The sequence below is a fragment of the Triturus cristatus genome, chromosome 8, assembly GCF_964204655.1.
Source record: "Triturus cristatus chromosome 8, aTriCri1.1, whole genome shotgun sequence".
NCBI lineage: Eukaryota > Metazoa > Chordata > Amphibia > Caudata > Salamandridae > Triturus > Triturus cristatus.
In genome coordinates, this window is record NC_140591.1 from 1,182,106,512 (window position 1) to 1,182,120,784 (window position 14,273).

The 14,273-nt window shown below is 44.3% G+C and overlaps 1 protein-coding gene across 1 annotated transcript in view; it reads right to left on the reverse strand.

Moving 5' to 3' along the window:
* Positions 1 to 14,273, reverse strand: part of TUBGCP5 (tubulin gamma complex component 5) — a 394,755-nt gene that overhangs the window by 48,880 nt on the left and 331,602 nt on the right. The window contains exon 22 of the mRNA XM_085622861.1: positions 4,292 to 4,392. Coding sequence (XP_085478987.1) covers positions 4,292 to 4,392 — 101 coding nt within the window. The remainder of the gene's footprint in view (positions 1 to 4,291; positions 4,393 to 14,273) is intronic.

Sequence of the window (14,273 nt, forward strand, 5' to 3'; positions counted from 1 at the left end):
CAGTGTACCAGACGGAGGGCCATGCTCCAAGCGACGTTTTTATGTTAGCAGTTGACTGATTTAATAGTCTTCAAAGTGAAAGCACAAGTGAGAGGGCATGTTGCGGTTCCTGGTTGGCATTTCAACTTTTTTGTGATGCTGCTTGGTTGCTACCCACTCTGTGTCGAAGAGACTGCATTAGTACCTCTATCCTGAATAGACACAAAACTAGGGTACTTTTGGCAGAGGAGAGGGGGAGGTATAAAGCCTTTTTCGGTCGAAGCCTAACAGACAGCGGAGCTGTCTGATTGCAAAGACATTGGGGATATGCTGCAATCTTACCCGGGAATGCATTCTGCCCATTGCTTACCAATGGCTTTGTTTTTGTAACTCCCATTTGCTTACTTTCTATTTGCTGGCTTGATTTGTTTTAGACTGTTCAGGATGTCTTTGTCCCTCCCGTGGAGCATAGCATGTTTACCACCTCTCTGACTGACTCCTTGTATACTTTTGCGTGGTAGTCCAGGAGAATACATGTTTTCTGTTGTCTCCTTCGTGTGCTAGTTCGCAGCAGTGAACATGCTCTATTTCTTCGAAAATGTTTCCTACCTCCTTATTTTTCTGCTATGACTAATTCTATTACATCTGCCACCCATGCCATAGCTGCTGGTAGTAAAGGAGTGGGGGGTGCTGAAGCACACACAAAATAACGGTGCTGTAGTTCAGAAGTGAATGAGCAATAAACAGGGTTTTAAATGTTGTTTTTATCTTGTCACATTTCCTGTACATTCAAAGACACAGGTCAAATGTTGGGCTCTGTCTTCCCAGGGAGCTTGGTGTTTACTTTTCTCTCTGACTGGAAAGTGAGAGGATTTATGGGAAACATTGCTGGCCACTAGGGCCTGAAAGAAAAAGCAATTGTTTTTTTCAAGCACACAACAAAATTTTAAATGCCAGTAAATGAACTGTACACATATTTCAGAATATATCAGAATTAGGAAAGCACAAATGAAGCACATGTTTTTGCAACTCTGAAGTGTGGTACAAACAAATATTTGAATATGATCAAAACACATCAATACACTAGGTGATGCTGATTTCCACACATTGTTTGGGCACTGTAGAGTTAAATCAGTAATTCTATAGGCCTGTGCAGATGTAATGGTAATTTAATTGAAAATGTGTTCTCTGTAATGGCAGTGCGCTGCCACACTATGCATACTCCACTCTATGCCACTTAACTCTACATCACTCCAATCTACTCCACTCTATTACATTCTATGACACTCTACTCCACACCATATGACGCTACTCCATTCTACGCCACTCTCCTCCACATCACTCACTTTCAGCAATGCTGAACAGCAGTCACGCTTGTGTACAATATGGCTAAATAGCTCTTGCAAAGGCGAGACATATTGGCAAGGCCAATGCTCATTTCAAATGCTCTGGTTCCAGTTGCCCTGTTGGTGTATGATCAACCATACTGCCCCCACATTTCAGCACTGCATATGGTCTTCCACTTTCGCCTGGAAAGTATGATTTAAAACCACAAGGATGGTACAACTGTTTTTGTTGTGCTTGTCAAAATAGGCTCAGTTAGGATGTCTTTGATAGCCAGCAAAGGGTATTAGTGGTGTCCCGCTGCCCACCATGACTATGAATATATTGTTTTTATTTCAGGAGATATCTCCCACCCAAGGTCTTAATAACCACCTTATTGACTACAGAAAAGGCAAAGGACTACGGAAGTCAACATCAGTGTAAGTGGCCAACAGGATGGTATTTTAGGAGTTCAAAGAAAGGCAGTTTTTCTTTAGACCATGCATGGAAGGAGGTTGTAAGCATTTCTATGGCCTAAAATGTGAGGAAAGGGGCAATAAATGGGTCCCTGCACTTTTTTAGCATGTCTCTCTCTGTAATATTTTTGCACAAGGATTCTTAAACAGCAAATACAAACATTTTCTCTTTGACAGGATCAGATCTGAGGGGCATATTAGGAACAGTATGAGCTGATACTGCAGGCGCGGATAAGGAAGGCCCTTCCACTAAACCCAATATTGAAATTGTAGAAATGTTGGGCCACACCAGCTGAATTCATGGTTCGGTTCACATTTATCTTAGGTAGCCGAAGACTAAGGAAAGGCCCACTGATTGAACATTCCATTTACTGGATGAGGGCCTGTGTCCTTTATAGGAGAAGCCCCTCATTGTTCACACCTAATTCAAAGAAACCCTTACTTTATAACCATGTTAACTACATAACAAAGGGGTCAGATATTTTTTGCGGTTAATGGGCATGATTTTCGCATTCACTGAAGAAGTGTTTAAGGCTAGAGGAGTAGATGGTGCCTAATCTTTAACATTTGTAATATGGTTGTATGGGATGGACTCCATCTAACTAGAATCAGAGGAGGAGGGAAAACTTTTCCAACACAGGCTCCTCAGTTGAAGAACAGGAAGGTTAAGTGGCTGCTGATCAATGTTTATAAGAGGATGATCACAACTATTTATGCTTCTTATCAATGTCCTGAGAAGAATGGATCCACGCTGCATCTGCTCAGCTCCAAATGAGAGAATCTGCCCATCATTCTTGGTTTTTGCAGTGAAAGGCCAAGACGACCCAGGTCGTCCTATCCCCAATCGCCGCAAGTTGCATTTTTATACACAAATCCAGAGTTGTTGTCAGTCCTCAGATACTACTTGCAAAGGGGAAGAGTGTTGAAATGTATATTTGGCACAGCACTTAATGCAGGCCAGAAAATAAAGAGTACAACTGAGAGTATTATGAGGAAAGCATAGGCATCTATGTGAGGTAAAGATAAACTGGTGTAACGAGCAGTACCTACATGGGGAAAAACAATTGTAGGGTTATGTCCCCACTTATACGGATCTAGTCTGTCACCACAATTAGTCCATATAGGAGGAATGAAATGGGCTGTAGTAAGTCTTGCTGATTAACTATACTTTCTACATGACGAATCTTGGAAAATGCATCCATTGTAAGAAAAATTGATTACCAATTAAGACCATGAATTAACTTGAACATGGCTATGGATTAAGCCTGGTTGAGAAGCCAGACGAAATTCCTGCATTGCAAAGATGAAATTAATTTTATCAGTTTGTGGTACAATACTTTGAATAGTAAAGTACTGATGTATCTGCACCTTCTTTTTGTATGGCTAAAAACTTTATGTTCATCCAATTCAAAAGCAGTTGTAGCCCAATATTGAGATGTTTCAAGATATATGAATAATGAAGTTGATCATTTCCTAGGCTCAAACAATTTATTTTTTGCAACAAATGTTTGTGGAATGACTCCTGATCATCTGTATTGGATCTTTGGATGAACTAGAGTTCTAATTTGATAAGATACGTCAATACTGAAATTTCCCTCCCATGCCTTAGATTTGCTAATAACTTTGGGCAAGTTTAAAGTATCTTCCTGAAATAAACCTAAAAGGTCTTTAAGTGTGCAATACGGATCTTGTAAAGTTTCAGGCAGATTGATATAGAGGGATAAAAGTTATATGGGTGATTCCAAAATGAGTCCTTCCCCTTCAAATTTACTCAGGACAGTGTAGCAAAATGATGGATTAAAAACCACCAGACACATTTGCACCATAATTGACATGCAGAGGTCACCACGGTGTGTGCGCTACTTCTGATTTTCTGTGAATCTGTCCATGATTTTTTGAAATATTCATAAAATAATTCAACTATGCACCAACCTTTGGATTTAATGGTTGTCGGCATATGCCTTATTTTTTTTAGTCTTATATCCATTTAATGTAAGCACTATAACTACATCAGTCATATCACTGATATCATCGGTGGGGTCATGAGCAATGCTTTGGGGGCATTAAGGTTGCATAGATAACCATAACTGAAGATATCAATATTTAATTTTGGGATCATAACCATTTTTATGGCTCTAGCAGAGACATATGTTGGGTGTAAAGTGAAAAAATAAAACTTCAATGCACTACAACAACAGATAACCGTGACTGCTGACATGGAAATGTAACAAGAGCGCATACAAGTAAAATGAACTCAGTTGGCTGACTGATCAAGAACTACCTGAAATTCTTGATAAAAACTGTGCCAGGAAGGGCTGTACACATCAACAATCACTTATCAATATTTGCTGCGATAACTGTTTTAGGGAAATACACATGCTAGGGTAAATCATAGAAGCTAATCCAATGACCATTGGAGGACTTTGGGTTTGCAAACAAGTCCATAATGGAGAACAGACTGAAAAGAATCACATATGGCAACCGAGAGAACCGGGTAAGCACTTTATACTTACTGTGCGGAAATGATCCTCGACAGACAGCCTTGTTTAGCACTTTCACGAGAAACTTGTGACAGTTTATGAAATCGGACTCCATTTTCTCAATTGACTCCATCCTGAAAATAGTCAACGCAAAGTTTTGACACAGGCCATTTTCTAGATTTTTGTTGTTGTTTGTATTCACAATGTAATATTTCTGATTTACTGTAATTATCCATATAGCTTACATCACAAACTAATTTTGACAACCACAGAAAAACGAAGGTCTACTGAATCGACACCGCTGAGTTTGGGGCTTGTGTAACCTACAGCTCTATGGATGCCTGCTCAGCCCTCTCAGCTATTCTACAGGAATAAAAGTTCCTTTCGTAAGCAGTCAAGTAATAAAATCATTTTGCCCACTTTTTTGCAGAAGGGTAAGGTTACATTAAATGACCTAGGGGTTAACTCCTAGCCTGTCAGCTCTCTACTATTACCAACTTGTGGGTACCCTGCCACCTAGTGGTGGACAGAAAACCGCTTCTCGGAGTTATTACAAATTAAGCTTAGGCAAAACTTCCTGTGTAAAGTCAGGTAATTTATGTTTCACTCGCAAAATCTCCTAAATGACGCAATTACATCACACTGCGTAACTATGCAACGTTCGCAGTAAATATTTGTCGCAAGCGAACAGGAAGAACACAAACAACCAGAATATGAATGGCTGCTGTTTGCAGTCCTTTTTTGTGCTTCTTTTTGTGCAACATACTTTTTCGTATCCACAATGGATGCAACGAAGCATTTCATGTTAAAATAGAACGCCCAATATGCAATTCACATCATTTTGCATAATGAAACAAATGCAAACAACGCAAATTTTACCCAGAGCTTAATTTGTGCTTTTGTTTGTCGGTGCTCAGCACCAGCACATCATTTTTAACATTGTCACTTACTGATGGCATTCGACCACAGAGTGGTGAGGTCTATTTATTTTTGAGGGGAGCACATCAGTTTAACAATTAAATACACATTTTAAAAATAATTTTAGCTTGTCCAGGCCACTCCAACTACTTTGGGTGGCCTGGAATTGTCCAATCTTTGACATATTGTCATATGGCAGTGATGACCGTTCCAGTCAGTAGTGCAAGTTGCAGTGACCTCTTGAGCAATCGCTTGGGCGCTAGCACTTGCTTATTTACATTAATACACTGATTGCGCACTTTTAATGCTCATCCACAGCCAATACAATGCATGCATGCATGCATAAGCAGTAGAGATGGTGTGGTAATGGTGTATATATAGTGCTTTTGTGAACACGTAGCCTGGTCCACCGTAGGATCTCAGTGTTAGTGATTTAGTCAAGGATAATCGTTACATATATTATTGATGTTTCCATTAGTGTCATGCAATTTGGAGTGATTTTTCAAATGCAAATTTTGTGACAGTTTTATGCCAGTTCCATTTGTGGATGTTAGTTTAATGTATTCTCGTTACTGAATACTACACTCCATCAGTGACGGTGTAATGCAGTTCTATAGCTGTCATGTTGCCCATGCAAGTTTTCCATGTCACTGCTCATGAGGATACATTTTGCTGAATAAAAAGTGTTATTTTCCCAGAAGAGTATGAACTTTTAAAGTTGTAATGTAGAGTTATATTCAGAAGGAGAGACAAAGTACTAGGGGGAATGAAAACATAAATGAATTTAGTTTTGTTCCTGTACTAGCAAGACTATTTGTATCTAACAGGATGCAGATATGGCAATACATTTCAAAATTCACAACTAACTAGCACACACACACACACACACACACCCTCCCCACTCATGAAGATGTACACATTGTTGTGATTTATTTGTGTTTATTATTATTACAAGATCTCCCTTCTTTCTACTGTGGATGGCATTGCTGTTCTCCCAGTGCTTTACATTTAATCTACTGCATAAGGAAGCAATGACATCTTCAGGGGCTGATGTCAGACAACGTAGGAGAGGAGAGCATACCCGACCGACAGGAGGCAGCGATAAGCGGGGAGTAGGAGGGGGGTCACGATGGTGGGTGGACACATTTAACGCGGTTGAACTCAGGGGAGCGCCCGAGCAGACAGAGATAGGTTTGAATACCCCTACATGCGTCATGGTAATGGGGGGGGGGGTCACATCAGGGGGGAGGACATGAAGACGGGGGCACACTGACATGGGTGGCAGGAGGGAGTGGGAAGGGGGAGCCCGAATGGGAAGAGTAACTTTTCCACTGCATAACTGGCTGAAATGTCATTTGTTCTACTCATCGGTTAGCTGCTGGTGCTCTTGTGGGAATTGTATTGGGCTGTTGGTAAGAAAACAATAAAAAATGTTTAAACAAAATAAGGAAGCAATGACATTTATGCTCATTGAGTTTTCAGTGTATTCTCAATGGATCGTATCCTTGTAGGAAGTGAATTCCACTACTTAGGGGCTTGGACTGAACAGGATGTGCCACTGATGCTTTTCTTCTAGTAGGGTGAAAAGATTAGCCATGGTGCTAATCTCTCTACTACTATCTAATGAACTTGATCTGCAGGAAAACTGGTCCCTTTCACTTAACTTCCTTGTGTGTAGTGTAGGGTATATTAAAAGTAGGTGTGTATGTAGGGGTTTTCCCAGTTGCCTAAATTGTCCTGGGCTTGAAACTGCTTTTCTCCTGCTGAACTTCTCTTTGCTGCTGGGTCCTGCTCTCTTTTTAGGCTTGTCTTGACAGCTATCTATAGACTTTATGATCACTGGAAAAACTGAGCTTTTTGATGCAGAACTCAGTTAGGTCTGATCTTTCTATAATGAAACGTTATGACAAAGGTGGTAGGTCTAAATTTGATAAGCATGTTAAAGTAATCAGGCAATTAAGGATAAATTATTACTACACTGTGCTAAAGCCTGTATTCCTGCATTTTGTTACATGGAATCTCAAAGATTACAGTAGAAGGCAAGGGATTTATTGTTGGTCACCTTCTTCGATAAACCCTGGGTGTAGATACGCACTGTAAGAATTCTCGCAAGACTCTCTTTGGATGGTTTGTATATTGTTTTGCCAACTTTAATTTTATACACTTTTGAAATTTTACATGGAGTATTTAGCTGTGTGCATTAAAGTACTTTTGAGATCTGGTCTGACAATTTTAGCTGTTTGTCAGGCACTTGTTATAAAAAATAAATCATAAAAAATACAGGCATACAAATACAGAGGGTTTTTTGGTAAGCTCTTTTCAATCACTGGTCTATTTGAGTGCAATTCGCATTCTTTTTTTCTTTCGTCCATGACAGCAAACTGCACGAGCCATGGGACCGCCCACTTCCGCCACTGGCTAGGAATAGCTATCCTACTTCCATCTGCACATTGGTATGCTACCAGCTCAATGAGCTCTGCCGTGCATGCTGAGAAAGGGTGACACTGTCCCATAGAAGATGTTTGACTGCATCTACTAGAAATGTAATCAACCGAGGCCTGGGCACCAGAAGCAGACTTGTACTGTTCGCAGAGTAGTGCCTTAAAGAGGTATCCTATGTAGGAACTACTTAGTAAAGTGAAATGCAGAGTTGGCTACTACTCCAGGGACAGTGAAAAAACAATGTTGGACAACTATATACTCCCCGCAAACTGATGACTTGTTCTACTTATAGCCAGTGTCCATGTTCCAGGAAGCGGGGGTTTCTCACCCACTGATGGAAGGTCCTGCGGAGACCTATGCTCCCACCTCATGAGATATTATGTTGCACAATCAGAATTCAAGCTCCCCTTCTATGGCTTGACCCCTTGTCTCCTGCTGCACCATAGAGCAGAGCCAGCATACCCTTCTGGCTGAGATAACAAGAGCATGTTGCAACAAGAGGGTAAGTACAACTCCATCCTAGGGTGCTTTCTGTGGGCCAAGTTCCCTCCAACTCTGGGAATGTGGAAGGAACCAAGTCTGCTTCTCTGCAAAGCATACAATTCCTATTCAGATAATATCTACTATATTCCCATATCTCTTGTTAGTGATTAAGTCCCATTCCTGCCTTCTGCAGGCACTGGCTGAGGAGATGGCCACATATTCGATGAACAAATGATCACACCAGAAGAAAAAGTAAAGGTATTGTGTTATACTTCATGTAACCTTCTACCTATTACTGTTCCATCAAAAATAAAACTTCGTACAAAAGTACTGTGAATTACATTCAAGATTTCCATGGGGGATGAGTAAGGGTCTTAAGACGGTCCGATGTCCTAGGCGCTTCATTATGAAGTGTCATGGACCGGATGGGTGTGGCCAGGCTGCCGACCAAGATGGTCGCTCAGCGATGAAGCTCCGCTGGTGAAGCCGACATTCTTGCCCTATCCTGAAGTCATCCTTCTAGCAGATGGTCGCATCGGCCATGGGGATGTGCACTGCCATGGTGAGAGCCACCGGGGAGGCTGTGATGCAGTGAAAAAAACATGACTGCGTGCTGCGGAACACCAGATTGTGGCGCCAGAGGCCTGTGCGGTGATCGATTCGGGGCACGGCCACCTTTCGCGATCAGACAGACACTCACCATGCTCACCTCACTCCTGGGAAGAGCATCGGTGTCCGGAGACCCGCCGGAGTACTGGGGTACACGCAGCAGCGCCGGATATCCTTGGACCGGGCACATGACCCCGTACCCCTCAGGTAAAGCTGTCCCGCACCCTTCCCGGAGGTCCCGCGGCGTGAGGGGCCGCAGGTGAGCCTGGGAGACAGCCACCCGGCTGGTCGGGCCGGTTGGGGGGCATAGGGGGAAGATTGCTCAGCCACTGTGGATTGGAGCGGTGCCGGCTCACGAGAGACACCAGCAGCGACGGAACAAATTACACGCTGCTCTGGCCTGAACACTACTAGAAGGCGCTTGATCGTGGGGGCTGCTGGTCACTCAATGCCTTGTACTCAGCTGTGCGCATACTTGAGACCTATCCCTGGGGTGCATTTGTGACTGCTCAGTGTCCCTACGATTATAAACTGAAGCCTTGCCTCGATGGGTGAGGCCCGGGGGAGCACTGAGGCCTCGATCTGTCTGGGTCTACCTGATGTTTAAGCCTCGCAGTACAATACGCCCCACGATATTATCCCTGATCAAGCCACATTTGGGGGATGAAGCACTGAATCCTTCCTTCATAACTGCGACATAACTCGGTGTCCCCCTATAAAGCCGCCCACTGTCCCCTGGTCCGTGGGAAGTGGCATGGGACGTAAGGACCCTGAACAGCGATTACTACAATTTAGTCGTCCAAGTACAAAGTCTGCGGAGTCTGTTGCTGACATGGAGGGGGGAGGGGGTGGGGGGGGGGGGGAGAGTAGTGGGGGTCAACCAATCCCCCCCTCTCCCCGGTTCAGACGCTCTGGTCCTGAAGCTTAGAGCGGGGTTCAAAGCCTTGGATGGACGTTTTGTGTCTTAGAAAAACATCTGGACACCATGGGGGCCAAACTCAAAGCACATGAGAAGCGTTTGGACAATGAAGGAGGCAGGGTGTTCGACCATGACGATGATGCCGCACAGTCCACCAAACATCTGGACCGAATGGAGAAGATCCTAAAAATGTAGCCATGAAAAACGAGGGCCTTGAAGCACGTAGTAGGCGCAATAATGTACGCATTCTGGGGGTGCCAGAGTCGACAAGCACGGGGGGCATGAACCTATTTATCGAGACCTTGCTTACAGACCTCTTTGGCAAGGAGGCCTTTACCGACACTTTCCTAGTGGAGCGGGCGCACCTCTGCCTTGGCCCTCGTCTCAATCCGGCCTGCCTTTCCAGACCCATTATAGCCCCACTACTAAATTTCCGAGACAGGGACACAGTGCTACGGCTGGTGAGAGAAAATGGCACTACATCCTAGCAAGGCTTGACTATAGCGCTTTTCCCTGACTTCACTGCCATGGTCCAGGTGGCAAGAAGGAAATACACAGGTGTGAAGGCCATGCTCCGCAATTTGGGACTCTGATATGGCATGATCTACCAGACTCTACCCGACTCGCCTTCGGGTTAATGTTGAGGGGAGGTCCAGAGTGTTTGATACCCCCGCTGCAGTTCACGAATTTCGTAAAACCTATAAGTGGACCTCTGGAGCCAAGAATAAAGATTTTTCTAGGGTCTCTCTGCCACACAGTGGCTCGGAGGCTAGCGTGGAACTTTTCTCATCTGAATGATATAAGCTGCTGAAACCCGTGCGCAAAGGCTAATTAATCTGTTACCTATTGTTCTAGGCAAGATATGTGCTTTCAATTCTTAAGCAAAGTTGGCTAGCCGGTGAGGCGTTGCCTCGCCCCAAGTGTATATCACTTCAAATCTGCTATAATAGTTGGAATGTATGTGGATTTGTTTTTTTCTTACCATTCATTGTGTTCCCATGATGCATTCTATTGGTTTGTTATTGGGAATTTTCCCTGCGAAGGGGTGTGCAGGGATGGGTGGGGTTGTTTGTTATCGTTGGATACCATTGCTGCTAGATCTGAATGCTCGCTGTGACAGGTTATGTGTTAAATGCAACTCACACACAAAGTCAAGTTTAAATTACATTTATGTCTTTGTGGGGTAAACCGTCCACCTTCTCGGACCTGACACTGATCAGTTTGAAGATGCGGGGCCTAAATAACGCTAGGAAGGGGAAACAGGTGTTACACTATTTACAGAGACATCATGTCACTTGCCTAAGTCACCTTCCACCAGTTTTGCTTCCTCTTGGGACCCTCATCGCTATTTCGCAAACTATAGTACATTCGCCTGGGGAACAGCTGTGGTAATCCATAGACGCTTGCCCTTTCAATTAGCCAGGGTCCGCAACGATAGTGAGGGTCGCTATACGATGATAGGGGGCACTTGCTAGGCTATTGAATGGCATTTGTTTGTGTTTATGCGCCTAATATTGACAACCCAGAATTCTTTCATGACCTCCATACGCAGCTTTTGCAGTTTGATGTAGACTATATTTGTATGGGTGGCGATTTTAATCTTCTATTGGACCCTGCGCTGGACAGCACGTCTGGCTCTCCAGACTCCAAGCCATGGTCTTGTTGTGCGTTATTGAGTTGTGTGACAAGATGGGGGTCATTTGGTATAAAGTATGGGGGTGACATTTCCAACACAAAAATCTTTTCCTCGCTCATCAAGAAATTACCCAGCCCTTGTCCTGAGGAGAACCCATAAAGGAATTAGGGTTTGAAACATGTAGACCACAACAGATGGGGTATCCTTGCACAACGTAGATCAATATGGAGGACTAAAAGGAATATGCTACTTACCAGTATGCATCTGTTCTTGGCATGTAGAGCTGCAGAGTTGTACACTTAGCATAGATCGCCATCTGGTGTTGGGCCCGGATGTTTGCAGTTTGTTTTTGTTCTTTGGACAGTCTTTGGAAGTCACGAGTTTGGTGACTCCTCCTTCGGTCCGTACTGCGCATGGGCTTCGGCTCCATCCTCAGATTGTTTTTCGCCAACAGGGAAATGATGGAGCGTAGTAATAACAGTGAGAAACCCATGTGTGTTGTATCTAAATAAGATGGACTGGAACGGATACAGGTAGCCAGGGAGGCGGGTGGGCGTGTACAACTCTGCAGCTCTACATGCCAAGAACAGATGCATACTGGTAAGTAGCATATTCCGTTCGAGGCATATGAGCTGCAGATTGTACACTTAGCATAGAGTATATAGCAGTACCCAACCTTAGCGGCGACCACCGGTATCCGTTGCAGTGGTTTGAAAAAGTGTCTTTAGTACAGCCTGGCCCACACTAGCTTGCTGCTTGGAATGCACATCTACACAGTAATGTTTTGTGAAGGTGTGCGGTGTCGACCATGTGGCTGCTTTGCAGATGTCATCTAAGGGTATGTTCCCTAGAAAATCCATAGAAGCCCCTAACTTTCTAGTAGAGTGGGCTTTAGGTGGAACAGATAATGTTCTTTTTGCCTTTTGATAGCAAATTTGTATGCACTTTACAATCCACCTAGCTATCCCTGATTTAGAGATGGGGTTGCCTTTATGTGGTGGAGAGAAGGAAACAAACAATTGTTTAGTTTTCCTGAAAGGTTGCGTTCTCTGTATGTAGTACAGTAAAGCCCTCTTAACATCAAGTGTGTGTAAGGCCCTTTCCGCAACAGATTGAGGTTGCGAGAAAAAGACAGGTAATTCCACCGATTGGTTGAGATGGAAGGGGGAAATGACCTTGGGCAGAAACTTTGGATTTGCACGAAGTATGACCTTGCTGTGATGTATTTGTAGGAAGGGTTCTTGTATAGTGAACGCTTGTATTTCACCGACCCTCCTGAGGGAAGTGATAGCTACGAGGAAAGCTGTTTTCCAGGTGAGGAACTGTAGCTCACATTTATGCATTGGTTCGAAGGGTGGACCCATTAGCCGTGTGAGAACTACATTAAGATTCCATACAGGGGAAGGTGGTGCCCTGGGAGGAATTACTCTTTTAAGGCCTTCCATAAAGGCTTTAATAGCGGGCACTCTGAACAGTGATAAATGCTGTCTGTTTTGTAGATAAGCAGCAATCGCTGCTAGGTGTAGGCGTATGGATGAATATGCCAGGTTACACCTGTGAAGATGGAGCAGATAGCATATGATGTGCTGTATGGATGCATCTAAAGGGTTGATTGTATTGTTACGGCAGTAAATTACAAATCTTTTCAACTTTGCGGCATAGCATGCTCTAGTGGTAGGACGTCTGGCTTCCATGATAATGTTCATGCAATCAGGGGGAAGGTTAAGGTATCCAAATTCTAAGATTTCAGGAGCCAGATCGCCAGGTTGAGCTGAGCTGGGTCCGGGTGCCTGATTTCTCCATGGTTCTGGGTTAGGAGGCATGGGGAGAGGTGCAGTTTTTGATGTGGCACCACCGATAGCTGTAGTAGTGTGGTGTACCACGGCTGCCTGGCCCATGTCGGGGCTACCAGAATGAGTGTGAGGGAGTGCTGTTGTAGCTTCCTTACCACTAACGGAATTAGTGGGAGAGGTGGAAAGGCGTATGCAAATCTGCCTGACCAGTTCATCCATATCGCATTGCCTTTGGACAATGGGTGTGGGTATCTGGCGGCAAAGCTTGGGCATTTTTTGTTTTCGTGGGTGGCGAAGAGGTCTATCTGAGGATGCCCCCACTGTTGGAAGAATGGGTGAAGAACTTGTGGATGCAGTTCCCATTCGTGTAGTTGTTGCGTTTGTCTGCTGAGCAGATCTGCCATGGTGTTTTGTACGCCTGGAACGTGCTGTGCCAGGAGAAAGATGTTTTGGGGAATTGCCCATCTCCATATGCTCTGGGCTAAGTGGGAGAGCTGGGGAGAGTGTGTCCCTCCCTGTTTTTGGATATAATACATAGCAGTCATGTTGTCTGTGCGAATGAGGACTGCTTTGCCCGAAATCTGTTTTTGAAAAGATTTTAGGGCTAGAAAGATCGCCAAGAGCTCCAGATGGTTGATGTGGAGCGATTTTTGCTGTGGCGTCCATAGACCTTGCATGGTGAGGTGTAAGAGGTGCGCTCCCCAGCCGGAGAGCGATGCGTCTGCTGTTAGAATCACCTGAGGAACTGGGTCCAGGAACGGCCGCCCTTTGGAAAGGTTTGTGGTGTTCCACCACTGCAGAGAGTGATGGGTGCGGCCGTCCACCAACACCAGATCCGTCAGCTGACCCTGGGCCTGGTTCCACTGTTGTGCTAGGCACTCTTGAAGTGGACGCATGTGGAGTCTTGCATGGGGAACTATGAAAATGCAAGACGCCATCATTCCTATGAGCTTCATAAACACTCTTGCCGGAAGAGAGTGTTGAGGAAGGAATGTTTTGCGCAAGGCTTGTATGCTTGCGATTCTGGCTGAGTTTGGGTAGGCAATACCTTTGGAGGTGTCTATAGTGGCCCCGAGATATTGTTTTGTGTGAGATGGTATGAGGTGGGACTTTTGGTAGTTCACCGTGAAGCCTAGCTGGTGGAGCAGTTGGATGGTGCTGTTTGTATGTTGCACACATTGGTTGTAGGACGCGGCTTTTATCAGCCAGTCGTCT